General features: G+C 44.2%; 1 protein-coding gene across 1 annotated transcript in view; it reads right to left on the minus strand.

Annotated features, from left to right (window-relative positions):
- Positions 1–2,124: 2,124 nt before the first annotated feature.
- RP1L1 (RP1 like 1) overlaps positions 2,125–16,529 on the minus strand; it is a 33,636-nt gene continuing 19,231 nt past the window's right edge. The window contains exons 3-4 of the mRNA XM_085577293.1: positions 12,402–12,633; positions 2,125–9,891 (exon numbers count right to left, since the gene is read on the minus strand). Coding sequence (XP_085433419.1) covers positions 2,801–9,891; positions 12,402–12,633 — 7,323 coding nt within the window. The 3' untranslated portion in view covers positions 2,125–2,800. The remainder of the gene's footprint in view (positions 9,892–12,401; positions 12,634–16,529) is intronic.

Below are 16,529 nucleotides of genomic sequence, written 5' to 3' on the forward strand. Positions count from 1 at the left end.
GGCTGCTCCAAGCCCTGTCAGCCTTAGACATGTCCAGGGATCCAGGGGCAGGCACAGCTTCTCTGGCAACCTGTGCCAGGGCCTCACAACCCTCACAAGAAGAATTTTTTCCTAATAGCCTACCTAAACTCTTTTATTTTGAAGCCATTCCATTTGTGATCTTGGAACCAAAAAAATATTTTAAAACTTCCATGGGATGACTGGCTTGAGCTGTTGCCTGACAGCCTGAAAGCCATTAACATATGATACTTTAGAGTAGCTACAGTGAGATCAGCTCTTCCCACATGAGACATTTTGGAAGGGCTGCCCAGGGAGGTGGTGGAGTCCTCACTCCTGGAGGTGTCCAAGGAATGACTGGACGTGGCACTCAGTGCTCTGGTCTGGGTGACAAGGTGGAGGATCAGTCACAGGTTGGACCTGAATGCCTTGGAGGTCTTTTAGAATATAATAATTCTGGGATTCTGTGATTTTTATCTGAGGAAGTTGTCTAGGCTCCCTGTGCACTCTGCAGGTAGAAATGTGCCTGCTGGCAGTGTAGCCCCCCTCCTCCTAAGGTACCTGCAGGTGAATCACAGTCTTTGCCCCTCTCCCTGCTGGTTATGATGGGAGTCTGGCAGGAGGCTCAGGAGGAGACATTTCACCAGGAATGTTTAGAATTCACTCAACATGTACCACTTCCAGCCTATGCCTCATGTCAGGATCAAAGCTGTGACTACCAGGCTCAGTTCTTTTTGGAATCCTTCATGAACTGATGTGTCACAAAGCTGATTATGAAACCAGAAGGGTTCTATACATGCTGTAGAACCTGGGGACATGGTTTAGTGGTGGGTTTGACAGTGCTGGGTTAACAGTTGGACTTGATGGTCTTTATGTGTAGAAATTGAAAGAGGGAAGATTTAGGTTGGATATTGGGAAGTAATCCTTCCCTGTGAGGGTGGTGAGCCCCTGGCACAGGTTGCACAGAGAAGCTGTGTCTGCCTCATCCCTGGAAGTGTCCAAGGTTGGACAATGCATGGAGGAACCTGGAGTAGTGGAAGATGTCCCTGTCCATAGCAGGGGGTAGGAACCAGATGATGTTTGAGGTCCTTCCAACCAAAACCATTCTGTGATTCCATGAGGCTCACAGATAGGGTTGTCCTTCTTTTAAGGAAGGTTATTTTAACTTCTCCATCTAGAGGATGGTGCTGTTGTCCCTGGATGATCTCCCTGGTGGCACTGTCAGTCTCTGTGGGAACAGCTCAGCTGAGATCCACCTCTCCACTGGCTTCTCCCAGACTCCCCTATTCCAAAATTAGGTGTTCGCCTCTGGAGCTGAACCAGAGTTCTTCATTTGATTGAAATTAATCTTATCTCTGTCTGTAAGTCTAAGAAATGGATTCTAGAAATGAAAACCACAGGAATTATTTAATTTGGAATACTGATTATTTAAATATGTTTGCATACATCTTCACAAACCCAACACAACATTACACACATACTTTTTCTCCATACAATTTAAGGCATTTTGTTTTCAACCTCTCAGTTTTGTTCTCCCTGCAAATTTTTGATAAAATGAACTGTATCCCTAAGAGCTTTACACAAGTATGCAGCTGAGGTATGATCAAACTTCTCCTGGTATTAATTGGGCATTTATTCAGAAATGTTTATATTTCCCCAGAGGAAGGGAAAAAAAAGAATTACAGTCTGGTAAAAAACAGTTGCTAAATGAAGTTTGCAGTTCTATTGTGGTTTGTAAAGACCAAGCTCTCCAATAAATGCTTCAGCCTCTTCCAGCTGTTTGCTGCAGTACAAATGTCCAAAGCTTTTCCATGTTAAAAGCAAAATTAGTTTAAATTTTGTCTGCAAGGATGGGGCTCTGAGCCATTGCAAATCCCATTAGCTCCAGAACAGGGCCTCATGCAAAATTGTCTGAGGGATCCCAGATGGTTGTAAAGTGCTTCGATACCATCATTGGCATAGGAAAGGACATCACAAGGGATTTGATCTATCCCTAATTGGTCAATATTGCATTCAGCCACTTCTCAGAGTCCTGACAGTGTGAATTTACTCATCTTTTGTATCTACCACTACGATGATGAGCACAGTACAAAGAAATGGGGTCTGGAAGAGGATCTACTGGAAAGACCTTTATCCATGTTGAGGCTTCCAGTGAAATGAGGAATGAGCTCAGCATCTACTAAAGGAGAAAAAACTAAAAAGGAAAATGGGGAAGAATCTTTGATATCTCAGACCCTTTTATCTGGATACAAAGGAGGTGGGGTAGGTGAGGGGCAAGATGAATATACAGGATATAGGGAAGGTAGGGTAGGGAGGAAGATGAATGTACATCAATGTACATCTCCATGGGCTCTGACCAGACTTTGGCAATGAATCCTGATTTTGTCATGTTTCTGTGGATTGGCAATCTCTCCAAGAAAACAACGTGCAGCAGGTGAAAGGCATCCCGAAGTCACACAGAGACAATGCCCAGCAGAGCCACAGGTCACTCCAGCAGCAAACAGCACGGCTTAAAAGGTGGGCGATAGAAGGTATCCCAAACAAAACAGCCTTCCCTTTCCCCAAACCACTTATCTATTGAGACCACAGGATATTAATGAGCTACAAGCCCTCTAGAAATGAGGGCAGGTAATTCCAACATTACTCACAGGATTCAAGATCGAGTTTACCACATTTAGCTCAGAAGAAAAGCCGATTATGAGGGCTCAACTCACCGGACATACTGAAATATGTAATGAAAATATACTTTTAAAAAAGAAAGAAAGGAAGAAAGAAAGAAGAAGTCAGTTTTTAGTCAGCAGTTCTAGAAGTCCAGGTCATCCTGGTCAATCTCATCAGAGTTTTCTTTCTTTTTAGAAGTCTGAACTTCCTCAGTGTTTTCAGCCTCCTTTGTATCTGCACCTTCAGCATCTGGCTGCTCCTCATCTCCCACAGGATCAGAACCTGAAGATTCTTTGTCCTCCTCTTCCTCACTGTCAGGATACATCTGGGAGGGTTTGGAGCTCTCATCACTTTGAACCTCTCCATTTGGCTGGTCACTATTGGAGTTATCATCACCTTTGCATTCCTCTTCAGCTACTTCCTCTTCAGCTATTCCTTCCTCTTCAACTACTTCTTCCTCTTCATCTACTCTTTCCTCTTCATCATCAGACCCCTTCTGGGATTGCTGTGAGAAGTTTCCAACAGAAGAATAACAAGAAAAGGCTGTGGTTTTTTTAAGTGTCTCTAACCTTTTGGTGGTTTTCTTGATTTTGGTCTTTGAGGCTTTCTCAGAAACTTTGTTGTTGCCTTGGACTTCATGTTTTTCATGTGCATTGTCAGGTTCATCACCAGTGGGTTCCTCACTATTTTCATCAGGTTTCTCACCTCTTTCACTGTTTTTCTCTTCAGCCTCATCTCCTGACTCTGGTTTTGCATCTTCTACTGCCTCAGCTTCATCTTGCTCAGATCCTTCATTTCCTTCCACAGCATCTCCTTCAGGATTGTTGTCAGTTCCAGAGCCCTCAACATCTCTGCATTCTGATGTTTCTGCCTCATCATCAGCCACAACTTCCTCATCCTCTGGCTCCTCTGTTTCTTCAGCTTCATTTTCACCTTCATCTTCACCTTCATTTTTTTCTTCATTTTCTTGCTCTTCATTTTGGGCTTCTTCTTCTTGTTCTTCCTCTTCCCCTTTTTCCTCCTCCTCCTCCTCCTTTTTTTCTTCCTCCCCATTTTCTCCCTCTTCTTCCTCTTTTGCTTCTTCTTCCTCCTCCTCTTTTGGGTTTTCTTCCTCCTCTACTTCCTGGTCCTCTTTTGTTTCTTCTTCCTCTTCTGCTTCCTCCTCTTTCACATCTTCCTCTTCTTTTGCTTCTTCCTCCTTCCCTTCCTCCTCTTCTTTTGCTTCTTCGTCTCCCTCCTTTACTTCTTCCTCCTCCTCTTTGGCTTCTTCCTCTTCTTCCTTCCCTTCCTCCTCCTCTTCTTTTGCTTCCTCCTCCTCCTCCTTCCCTTCCTCCTCCTCCTCTTTGACTTCTTCCTCTTCTGCCTTCCCTTCCTCCTCCTCCTCTTCTTTTGCTTCTTCCTCCTCCTCCTTCCCTTCTTCTTCCTCCTCCTCTTTGGCTTCTTCCTCTTCTTCCTCCCCTTCCTCCTCCTCTTCTTTTGCTTCCTCCTCCTCCTTCCCTTCTTCCTCCTCCTCTTTAGCTTCTTCCTCTCCCTCTACTTCTTCTTCCTCCTCTTTTGTTTCTTCCTCCTTCTCTTCTGTCTTTTCCTTCACTTCTTCTTCTTCCTTCCCTTCCTCCTCCTCCTCTTCTTCTTCCTCTTTTGCTTCTTCCTCCTCCTCTTTTGCTTCCTCCTCCTCTTTTGCTTCTTCCTCCCCTTCTTTGGCTTCTTCCTCTTCTTCCTTCCCTTCCTCCTCCTCTTTTGCTTCCTCATCCTCCTCTTTTTCTTCTTCCTCCTCCTCTTTTGCTTCTTCTTCTTCTTCTTTTGCTTCTTCCTCTTCCTCCTTCCCTTCTTCTTCTTCCTTCTCCTCTTTGGCTTCCTCCTCTTCCTCTTTGGCCTCTTCCTCCTCCTCTTTGGCCTCTTCTTCCTCTTCCTCTTTTGCTTCCTCCTCCTCTTTAGCCTCTTCCTCCTCCTCCTCCTCTTTAACCTCTCCCTCCTCCTCCTCCTCCTCTTCGGCCTCTTCCTCCTCCTCTTTGGCCTCTTCCTCCTCCTCTTTGGCCTCTTCTTCCTCTTCCTCTTTTGCTTCCTCCTCCTCTTTAGCCTCTTCCTCCTCCTCCTCCTCTTTAACCTCTCCCTCCTCCTCCTCCTCCTCTTTGGCTTCTTCCTCCTCCTCTTTGGCTTCCTCCTCTTTTGCTTCTTCCTCTCCTTCCTTCCCTTCCTCTTTCCCTTCTTCTTCATTTGCTTCTTCCTCCTCCTTCACTCCTTCTTCATCTGCTTCCTTCTCTTCCTCCTCATTTAGTTCCTCTTCCTCCTTAGTTTCCTCTGCTTCTTCCTCTTTTACCTCCTCATCTTCTTCTTTAGTTTCACCCTCCTTCTCCTCTTTTATTTCCTCCTCCTCTTCAGCCTTAGCCATTTCTTCTTCCTCTTTCCCTTCCTCCTCCTCTTTTGCTTCCTCTTCTTCTTCTCCTTCTTTTGCTTCTTCCTCTTCTTCTTCTGCTTCTTCTTCGGTTTCTTCAGTTTTGGCCTCATCCTCCATCTCATCATTTTGACACTCCACTACTTCAGGTTCTTCTCCATCTCCATTCAACGTTGTGCCATCATCTTCATTTAATTCTGGCTCTTTTCCTTCTTCTTCCTCTGCTTCTGTTTCACCTGTCTGACGTTGCCCCTCATCCTTCTCCTCATTTTCTGCCCCTTCCTCCACATCACCATTAGGAAGTGTTTTGGTGTCCTGGGCTGCTTCTGCGATGATGGCCTCCTCATCACCACCTTTCTTCAGCCTCAGGATTTTCTGCAAATCAAAGGCTTTCATGACTGGGGCATTGGTGGCCACCACAGGGGCTCTGGCAGGCCTGGAAGCCAGTTTTTTCCTCACACAGGAGTCACATGGACAGTATTCCTCCTCAGTGGATTGTTTGCTAATGCTGTCCTCCAAAGCTGCACTAAGGTTAAAGTCATTATCTACATCGAATGAGAAGTCTGATGTCTCCTCCAACCTCATCTGGGTGCCATTCTTGTCCCCAAAGAGGGACTTCTTATGCATAGTTTGCAGTCGCCATCTCCTCTGCTCGGTTTGGAGTTTGGACTCGCGTGTGGGTGGCTTCTCTGGAGGTCTCGGCATCCTCCTTCCAGCCCTGCTTTTGATCTTCCTCAGCTCCTTCTCTATGCTCTTTTGTATCCTTTTACCCACTTCCTCCTTCAGCTCCAGTATCATTGCATCCATCTGCTGGTTGTCCTGCAGGTTCCACCTGACTTTAAACTCATTCATGGCATTGACGTAGTGAGCCATGAACTCCTTCTCGATTTTCTTGAGCAGTCTCAGGACCCAGGTTGGGTCAGGATCCATGGAGTTTTGCTGGACAAGGGATGTTCCCACACTGGTGGATGTATCAACTGTGGGCTCAGGGTCATTTGGTGACTCTTCTTGGGGCTGCTCCTGCAACTCCTCTTTCATCTCCGTCCCAACGTCAGCATCACCGACATTGGCATCACCAGTGGTCTCTGGCTGTTCAGCTTCTTCTTCAGGGTTTTCTTGTGGGACTTCATCATTCACGGCTTCAGCTTCTTCTTGTTCTCCAGTTTCAGCTAATTTGTTTTCTTCTTCATTTTCATCTTCTCCCCCTTCCTGTTGACCATGCTCACTGTTACTGCCCTGATCCTCCTTATTCTCTTCTTCCTCCTGGGTTACAGACTCCTCTCTAGCGGACTCTGCTTTTTCCTCACCTTTTGCCTCTGCGCGGGCTGTGGAAGGGCGGGATAGCTGCTCTTCCTCTTTACTTTGCTCCTCAACTTCAGTCAGTTCTGTGCCAGTCTCTGCATTTTCCATTTGCTCAGCTGATTTGCATTCCATGGTTTTCTGTGCCACCAGTGTGCCATTAGCTGTGCATTCTTCTCCTGAGCCACCAGAGCAACTGCAAACATCAACCCCAGAGGAGGACATGGCAGTGAAGGCGTGATCCATGGATTTTGGGGCTTTAGACCCAGACACTGCCTTTGCCAACTTGCTTGCCTCTTGGCCTGAACTTGGGCCACTCCTTTCAGCGGTGCACCCAAACCACAAGGCTTGAAAAATATTCAGCAGCTCCGTGTACCTTGACTTATTCAAATGTTTTGAGTTTTCTGATGGATTCTCTGACTCTTCATCAAGGAGTTGGAGGCTGGCAAGACAAGTAATCAAAATGTTGGCAGAGTTACTCAGTTTCCTCCCCATTGTGGGGGACACTTCAGGCAAACTGTTTGATCGGTCAAATTTTGTCTCATGCTTTGAACTGAGCAAGGCCTTCATGATCTGGACAGATGTTTGGACAGAGATTGGCAGGTCCCTCTTGTTATTTTGGCTGGATGTAACTGACTGGTTGCATTCTGCCTGCTCAGCTTCAGAAGCTTCAGGTGCAACCTCAGACATTTCTTCCTGGTTCACGCATTCTTCAGCCTCTTCAATAATGGCTGTGTCTTCTGCTTTCTCTTCTTCCACTTCATCCTTTGCTTCATCCTTTGCTTCATCCTGTGCTTCATCCTTTTCAGCCTCATCCTCCTCTTCATTCTTCTCCTCAGCTTTTTCCTCCTCCGGGGCTTCCTCGGCATTTGTACAGTGTGATACCTCAGTGGTTGACTCTGCATGTTCCTCTTCTCCATCATCCTCCATTTCATATTTCATAAGCAATGTTTCTGAAGGGATTTTCCTGAGCCACTCTTGCACAACTTCTTCTGGAGATGTATTAGGTAGAGCTGATGGCATTAAATCAACACCTTCCTCCAGAACGCCTGCGTCTTCTTTCTCTGGTTTTTTGTTGCAAGAATCATCAGTCTCTTCATTATTCTGACCATTTCCTTCGGTTGCAGCGGATTTAGAGCCGTAGGAAGTTGCTTTGGAGGAATCCACAATTTCTTTCTGCTCTCTTCCTGCGGTCAGCACCGACTCGGTGCCAATGCTGCTGATGGAGGAATTCTTCAACATGGTTGAACGCATACTTTTTCTCTTTGGTTTGCCTTTTGGTGGGGCAGGGCATTGCAGACTGCACACTGACATAGTCTCTGACACCGATGCCCGGCTGGAGTTTGACACCTTCACACGAAGATTTTTCATATTTGTCTGTCTTGATTTTGAAGACAGAGACATGTTTGATTGTGAACACCTATCATCAATTTCCTGGGATAGCTGGGTCAAGAGGCATTTATCTTTTATTTCTGACTTTGAAGAGACTCTTGAGGAGCTACTTGTGGGTTTTCCATTCCTAATCCCATCCTCAGTTGGGTGGTCAACTTTTGAACATACACTCCCACTCATGCTTCCCTGTTTTGAAGAAGAGGGTTCAGAACTAATCTTGGCATGATCCTTTCTGGATTTTCCATTAGGACTTGAGACACTTGAGCAGAGGGATGATGGCTTGCTGTTTTCTTCTTTATGGCTTCTTTTCTTTGAGCTTTTTGAGTATTCACTGTAGCTATTGGCAGTACTTTTGGAGCTCTCCTCCTCAGCAGGACCTGCAGTTGTCTCTGGTTCACTGTTATATGAAATGTTTGAGTGAAGAGATCCTGACTTATGAGATATGGTGTCTCCAGAAGATTTTTTCTTGATTTCACATGAGCTTCTGGAGTGAACTGATGCCCTGCTGCCTGATCTCACATCATCTGCATGTAGGGAATTCTTTTTATTTGGAGTGGATTCGAGTGAAGACACAGATATTTCAGACTGTGCATCCAAATGAATGTGGCTGCGTTTGCTCTTTTTGGACCCTCTGGAAGAGCAAGAGACACTGCATGGAACGTTCTCATCACTGCCACTTTTCTTGCTGTTCCTGTCACTAGCCTTGGAACGGTGGGTTCCTTGTGTAGAGCATCGTTCCCCTTCACTGCTCTCACCCCTGATGGATTGGCTTGGCTTTGTTTTTGCTGACACTGAGCTGACTTCATTGACTTCGCTTTCTTCCTGCTCTGGTTCCACCTCTTCAGCCTCTTTCTTGGGGCAGGACTCACTGGAGAAAGAGGACACCACTGGGTTGTCATCAGAGGTGTCACCCCGCTCAGCCTTTTCCTTTGATGTGGTGCCGTTACTGGACTTGCTGTGCACACTGTTGGCAGGGGTGGAGCACTGGCTATTGTCTCCCTGATTTGCCTTCTGAAGGCTTGAGGAGGACACACTCCTGCCCACACTGCTCACTTCCTCACACATGTGCTTCTTGCTCTGCCTGGACTGCAGGGATGACCTGGACATGACACTCCCAACTCTGCTGCTTTCAACCTCTTCCCTGTCATCCTTCAAACACTTCACAGAGGAAGCTTCGAAACAATTTGCATCCTCATTTTGTGAAATGATTTTGGTGATCTCCTGGTCTTCAGGGCTGTCCTGAGTATCCAGGTTGTTTTCACAGCTTGAATGTGACATCAAGCCCAAGGATGAAGGCCTCTGGCTGTTTCCTGTGCTTGTCCGAGTGTAGTCCTGCTGTTCTTCTCCATTGGAAGCACCAGTAGATAAATCACTCTGGCACATACACTTTTTAACTGATCGATATGCCACTCTGTTCTTTATAGTCTCTGAGTAGGATGAGGACTCTCGCACAATGTGCTCAGAGAATTCCTCACTGGATGTGGTGTGGATGCTATCCACAGATGTCATTTTTTTGTGGACTACTCTCCTCCGGGAAGATGTGCTGGAGCACGATGACCGCGTGTGCCAGGTGCTTCGCACGCTGGGCTCTTCCCTCTGGGACATGTGCATGGGGTTCTTCCAAATGTCATAGTCCTGGTGTTTCTTTCCACAGCTGTGACAGTGGGCCTCGTCACATTCTGATTCCTCAAGTTTGGACATGTAGGAATCAATATCACAGGGATATAAGGAATCATCTGCCTCCGAGCTGGCTTCTGGGTTCATTTTCTGTAGGGGATCTGCTCCACTGTCCTCCTCCAGTCCTGACTCTTCACAAGGCAGCTGGTTCATCAGATTGGACTTTTTGATCTGGGTGGACCACTGCAAAGTCTCATCATTGAGCAAACGGAAGCGAACCTTCATCTCCACGGACAAGCTCCCATCCTTGTTCACGTGGACCCGCTTCTCGATGTCATCGTTGACCAAGGACTGGACCAGGTCCCCAGCTTTTGGGTGAGAGCAGCCATTGGAGAAGGGTCCCCCATTGTCTGGAGAGGCCATGAGGCCATTGGGGTATGATTTTTCTGATGATAAGGAAAATCTCATTGACCTGTTGCTGGATGCAGACCGTGGATGGATAACGCTTTTTTTGGCTTTCAGTCCGAAGTTCACTGGAGCAAAGAAAAGAAAGATGGAGAAAGATTTTAACTCACATAAAGATGATAGAAAATATATAAGTCAAAACCACAAACTAGTGGATCCTGATGTTATTATATTAAAGCCAAGCCTATGCCAATTTACATAATTTGAAAATTTGTCTTTGACTAAGAGACGTCCTTTAATAATGGAATAGTTAAGGTTGGAAAGGACCTCTGGAGATAATCTAGTCCAACTTCTTTGTTAAATGTGAAGTATTCAATTAATAATCTGTAAAAAATCTTTTACATCTTAACTTTATTTAAAAAAATAAATTGAAACATAAACACTTTGTTTTATTAAGTGCATGTCAGGAAGTAAAATTAAGAAAAAAAATATATACATATGGAGCAATTAAGTCTCTGAGTTTGGCCATTTTTTCATGTTGGAAATATTCCTTTATTTAACTGTGAAAGTTTTCATTTCTCTTATTTAACTGGGGAAAAATAAATGGAGAAGTGACCCTCTTCCTTAGCTTGTCACACGTTTATTGTGCATCACCCACTTCTCCACTCATATTCTAGGAAATGCGTGGCCATGTAGACCAGAGCAACACTCAGTCCCTACAGGGATGTGCCACTAAGAATAATTATAATTCTTAAAACATAAATTACAAATAGAAAAGGGATTGTAAGCTGGCAATAATTACAAAGAGAAATAGTGGGAATTCAGTGAGAATAAGGGAATTTAGGAATTACAATTGGAAGAACATCTTTATGGCCCATGCAGTGATCTGCATAGGTTTGTGTAGGTCCCTTCATTTCATGCAGAATATGTTGCTATCAGGCTGTCTTGCAAGACATTAATCTGTCTTGTTTCAAATATATGTTTGTCCAACATTTCCTTGTACATATATCCAGACAATCCAGTGCCTCCATTGGCATATGGATACGCAGCCGATTGGAGGGCATTTTAGGAAGGAAGTGCTGAACAGGAGCACATCCAAATCACCTTAAATAGCTCTTCCCTGACCATCCTAATGTTTGAACTGATGGATTTGCTCAGTCTCTCAATGGGCAAAGCTCCAGTTTATTCCCATGTTTTCCTCCAATTTTTTATGTCTTGGACAGTGAGCATAGGTTGCCTCTGTCTTTGAGTTGCTACAGCTTGTTGGCAACACACAAATTAATCTTTCCAAGCTCCTGGTGTTGACAGTGGAGAGAAACAGACACACCTCCAGGGCACACTTAATTTCATCCTACAATAAATCCTTAATACGGGTGAGATTAATTGCCCTTTGGAATTGGGAAGTTTCTTTTCCCAGGCTACTGAGGGTGACTGATTTAATTACCTGTGACCTTAGATAACTCATGATGGGGTCCCATCATAGATATATAATCCTGAATAATCCACAACATACTCCTTCCTGAATATAATCTTTCCGTAAAAACACACTTTATTTCCAAAAGGCTGTCAGAATCTGTGGGATTGATGATTCCGAGATTGTAAAAAGTCTCTGTCTTTCTGCCCCGTTGCCAAAGAAGAGGACATAATTCATCTGTGCTGGTTTCAAGGTTGTTTATTCTGTTTATCTCTCACATGTTCTGCTGCCCTGCCCAGCTCTGTCCTGCAGGGCAGCGTGTGGGGCTCTGCCCTCAGTGGGATGTGACAAACATTAAATACCAGAAACTCCCTGGGCTGCATTTACAAGAACGTGCCAATATCTATCACCTACATTGAACAGTGTGTCCCCAGCCTGAACCAACAGAAAAATGCCAACACCACAGTGAAACATGGAGGGCATGAAGAAGGAGAAAAAGGACAAGACACACCCAATTTCCTCCATCTTGTCCCCTTTGAACCCCTAATCTAGAATCCTAAAATTTTACTTTTGTTCCCGTGCCACAATTAATTATTACATATATCAAACACTCAGAGCTTGTAATTCACCCTGTAAAATTGAAAACTCTTTTCCATAGACAGAGATCACAGACAGTGTTTCTGGGGCTCTGTACGAGGGGGTTCCTGAACCCCTGCCAGAGTCCCAGACCTTCCAGGGCAGCCAGAGGGAAGCTCTGGATTCCCACAAAAGACCAGCTGTAACCTGCAGGAGAAACTGAGTCTCCAGCTGGCAGAACCAGGGCATCCTCTGGGCCTGGTGCAGGAAAATGCAAGAGGGAAGGCGTGACAGGACAGACAACGAGGGGATAGAGGATTCGTGGGAAATCTCAAGGGTCTGGGTGGACAGACACAGGAAAGGAGGGAGTTCTGGAAGGAAAAGGAGACCCAGAGATATGAAAGAGGAAGGGAAGTCAGCCAGACATGGGGAGCAAGTAAAAGAAAGACTAAGGGGTGTAGGGAGGAAATCCTAGAAGGAAACCAGAGAAAAAGGAGGATGGAAAGGCCTGGGAGGCAGGGAGAGGGAAGTGCATTTTCCACATGAAATCTGTACGCTGGGGCAGCACAATAGGGACCTGTAATCCCCACATACCCGGGGACACGGCCCCGGGTACGACTGCGCAACACGGCCCCGAGGTTTTCTTACTTTCATTGTTCTCGTTGACGTTGTTGCCATTGTTGGAGCGGGGAGGCAGGTTGGGCAGCTTCTCCACTGAGTGTTTCCTCAAATTCTCCATGGATACAGGTTTGAAGGGCTCCCGGCCGACACACACCAGTACGTTGGGGCAGTGGAGCAGGGCTTGCATGCTGTCGATCTGCAAAGGGAACAGCAAGTGGAGCACCATGAGCCCAGACAGAAGAATTTGGTTTTTCCAGGCCTGCAATCAACTGACAATGAGTTGTCACCTAAATAAAAGAGTATCTGGATAATGGTCTTGGGCATGCAACATTGTTTTTGGGGCTTTCCCTGTGCAGGGCCAGGAGTTGGACTTGATGGCCCTTGTAGGTCCTTTCCAGCTCAGGATATTCTGTGATTCAATGAAAAGAAATGTCGTTCTGGAGAACTTTGGGGTCTACCAAAGGATGTTGGAGAACTCCTCCATTGAAAGAGAAGCTCTGCTATGTTTCGATCAGATTTCTCAAGATAGGGAAGGTCTGGGAGAGATTGCTTAAGGGAGAATATATCTAATTTATTATATATTATTCAAGATTCCATGTATTCTGGAAAAAATTTGGGCATATTCCACGTGGTAGTGAGGAAGAGGAGGTGTTCCAGTTTGCCTTATAGAGAATTATAACCTTTAAAGTCTTCTAATTCCTGTATGGGGCAGCTTTTATTACCCAAAAAATGCTACATTTCAATTTGACCCTTAGTTGATCCTTTTCTTGCTCAGGAAGATGGACAAGAATTGCAAATTCCCCTAATATTCCCTCAAATACTGCTTCAGTTATAACCCCAAGTATTGCCTGAGTGCTGGACAATGAGGGACATTGTCCCCAGAGTGGGAAATGACTGTGAAGGAATCTTGGTTCCTCCACAGGAACTCAGGTTTGCACCCTTTGTCCTCACCACATGACCTGTCCCTGGATCACACACCAAATCCTTCATGGGTCACTTCTCAAGGAACTGTAAAATCCTAGAACAGTTTGAGCTGGAAGGGATTTTTTAAATGCCAACCTGTCCAACCCCCTGCAATGAGCAGGGACATCTTCAGCTGAATCAAGTTTCTCAGATCCTCATCCATCTTTTACCCAAATATATCTGTCTGTCTCAAAAAGCAGGAATCAGTCCTGTGGGAAGCACTGGGCAGACAGATCCTGGACCCATCTTCCATCTTGTTTCTGTAATTTGAAGGACAGAAGTTGAGATCTTGGGTAAAATACCTGATGTCTTTCAAAAGAAGGAGAAGTCTCTCTTGCTGTCTGAGGGGACTTTAGAGAAGTCAGTTTCTGGTAGCTTTGTGCATCTCCACAGTGTGGCATTCCTCCTCAGCCTGCTACATTAGGAGAACTTCTCTAGAGCATAGGGAAGACTTCAACAGGAGGTGACCACACCATGGGTTACCAAGCCAGCACTGGTGCTGGGCTTAGCAAGATGCACCCTGACCTCACCCTGTCACTTATCATCATCCCCTTAATGAGAACCAAGAGAAGGAATCTCAGAGAAGCAGCAATGACAATTCTGCAGTTGTCACATGTGCCTGAAATAACAGCGAGGAAAGGAAAGATCTCAGCCTTTAAATATTGTTACAGCCATGGGGTGAAGAACCAGAGCCCCTTCAGAGCCCAAGCCCTCAGTCTGTGAAATGCTCCTGGGGTTTTCCAAGATGTCCCACCAGGAAAATGGGAGGCACTAAGGGATTGGTGTTGGACCTGGTGCAAATAAGAGGATAAATGTATGGAGGGTGAAAGAGCAAGACAGAGATAAATGGAAGAACATTCTAGATCCAGTTAATCAGTTCTGAAAACATTTCTTACAATAAAACATATGGCATCAACTTTTTAGTGGGACTCTAATAAAAATTTCTTTGTCTTCCCATTATTTTTTATTTTCTGTTTGTGTTATAACAATGCCTGTGTGTTAGGCCCATCCAGTTTGCTATGAAACCCAGAATAAGAGAGCTTTTTTCACTGAAACTTTCATTAAATTCTGCAAAGCAATGAAACTGCCAAATTCATGTGATGGGTACCATGAAACAGAAAAATAGCTCACAAATCTCAGTTTGCTTCTGTTCACTCCACTTCTGGTCCATCTATTCATAAAGAAAAAAATATTTATTATACTATCCTAATGAAACTATCCTTCTAGCTCACTTTAAAAGTTCATAGAAAGCCTAGAATTTAACAAATAAAATATTTTTAGTATGTTTCTGCCATCTGTATATTTAATTTTCTTCTTTACTTTCCTCTTACTCTTTTCCTGTTTTTTTTTCCTTTCAATTTTTATTGCTTTGGTGAGATCTTTCCCCTGATCTTACACAAGTAAAAAAAAAAAAAAAAAAAAAAAAAATAAAAAAATAAAAAAGTGTTCTGTCCCTAAGTTACAAGAATCTGTCTTGCAAGCTCCACTTAGTTTTAAGTTCCTATTGGTAAAGGACATTTTTTTCAGTGAAAGCTATTTTTTGCCCACATTTTCTCACGTGGTTCTGTGTCTGGCTGTAGATATTTCAATCACACTCATCACTGCTGTGCTGTGTGTGAAGAAAATAGATGGTGCCAATGACAGAGAGTCAGGGATCCATGGAGCTGAGCCAGCTGAGTTAGGGAATTTATCCACTCTTTTATATGGAATACACTTGTGTGATGTCACCTAAAATAGTCTGTATTTGTAGTATCGGGTATTTCTGACATCAGCAGTGCTTTAGCTGCGTTTGTGCCTATAATGTAAATTTTCTTCCTGATTTCTTCATTCTTCTTGCAAGACTAATCTCTTTGAATTAATAATTCCAAAGACTCATCTTCGTCATGCTTCATTGGAAAAGCATTTTGGTAGTTTTAAATACAACTGAATGTTTTTTGGGGGTTGAATAAATCCCATTTCTCACACTGATTCAATGCAGCATCCACTGTTTCAGGGCAGGACAGGGTTGGGATAACAGTTCATTCCATCTGCTCCATGCAGAGCCTTCCCACGCTGCTGCAGGAATTCCATCCTTTCAACACACTGCCTGGGATTTCCAGAGAACATCTGTTTTCAGGGCCATCAGTGTGACATCTTTTACTAGTGCAGAATTATCACTGAACAGCACATCCCCTCTTGTGTGTTTAACAACTTGCAGCTCACTCTGTGTGTCGTGGGTGAGGCCCATTCCGTTCTATTATTTTAAAGCAATAGTAAAACCTCAGATTCTTCTTGTAAACAGATTCTCCACTTCCTTTAGGCTGCCACAGCAAGATTCCTAAGCAGCCATGCTAGGTTATTCAGAGAAAACAATATTAAATCCCACCACAATTTAGCTAAAATATACCCAAAGGCAATGGATTGTAAATGCTTAAAATCTGGTGATCATCTGAAGGAGATGTGATGGAGAAGAGAATGCCCTGCTCTAATATTTCTCCAGTAATTCATCACACAGAATTGTAACTCATTGTCTACAATCAAGGCTTCTTGGTGGAAAGCAGCCAATATTTTTGGGAGACAGGTAATTTCACCTGATGCAGGTCAACCTCCCCCCTTGGACATGCCTGACTCTCACTGATGACAGAGTCAATAATCTCAATGCAGTTGTCTAAATGTAGATTCAGAGAATAATTTGAGATGTTCTAGAATATCAAACATGTGCCTGAGGATAGCTGACAGGATAAAAGATAAACATGAGACTGGAAAGCTTAGCAGGAAACATCAACCACATTCATAAAGTAAAAAAATGAGGTATCTTCATTTGCAAGCAGAGTCCCAAAATATGGGAACTTCAAGAATATTTTAATCCATAAGTTATCAATTAGAAATAAAATGGAAGAGAAATAATGGCTTATGATAAAGGTATCTGATGGGTTAGCAAAGAGCCCCTTTGGATCATTCAGGATCCATTCAAGACTTTCTGGAGTCCCATCAATGTAACTCAGTCACAGTTAAGGCTGTGGATTATCAGAGAAATAAAAAAAATCCACCAAAATTCATGGCATCAGTCTCTAGCAGTTGGCACTTGGTGGGCTGGAACAGACTCTCACTAAAGTTTTATTGCATGATACTTGAAAATTAAATTGAGTTTCTCAATCTTACTGCAAAACCCAAACCAAGTCCCACTGTCATAGATGGAGAGAAACTTAGTGA

This window comes from Lonchura striata, chromosome 3, assembly GCF_050655825.1.
Source record: "Lonchura striata isolate lonStrDom1 chromosome 3, ASM5065582v1, whole genome shotgun sequence".
Classification (NCBI taxonomy): Eukaryota; Metazoa; Chordata; class Aves; order Passeriformes; family Estrildidae; genus Lonchura; species Lonchura striata.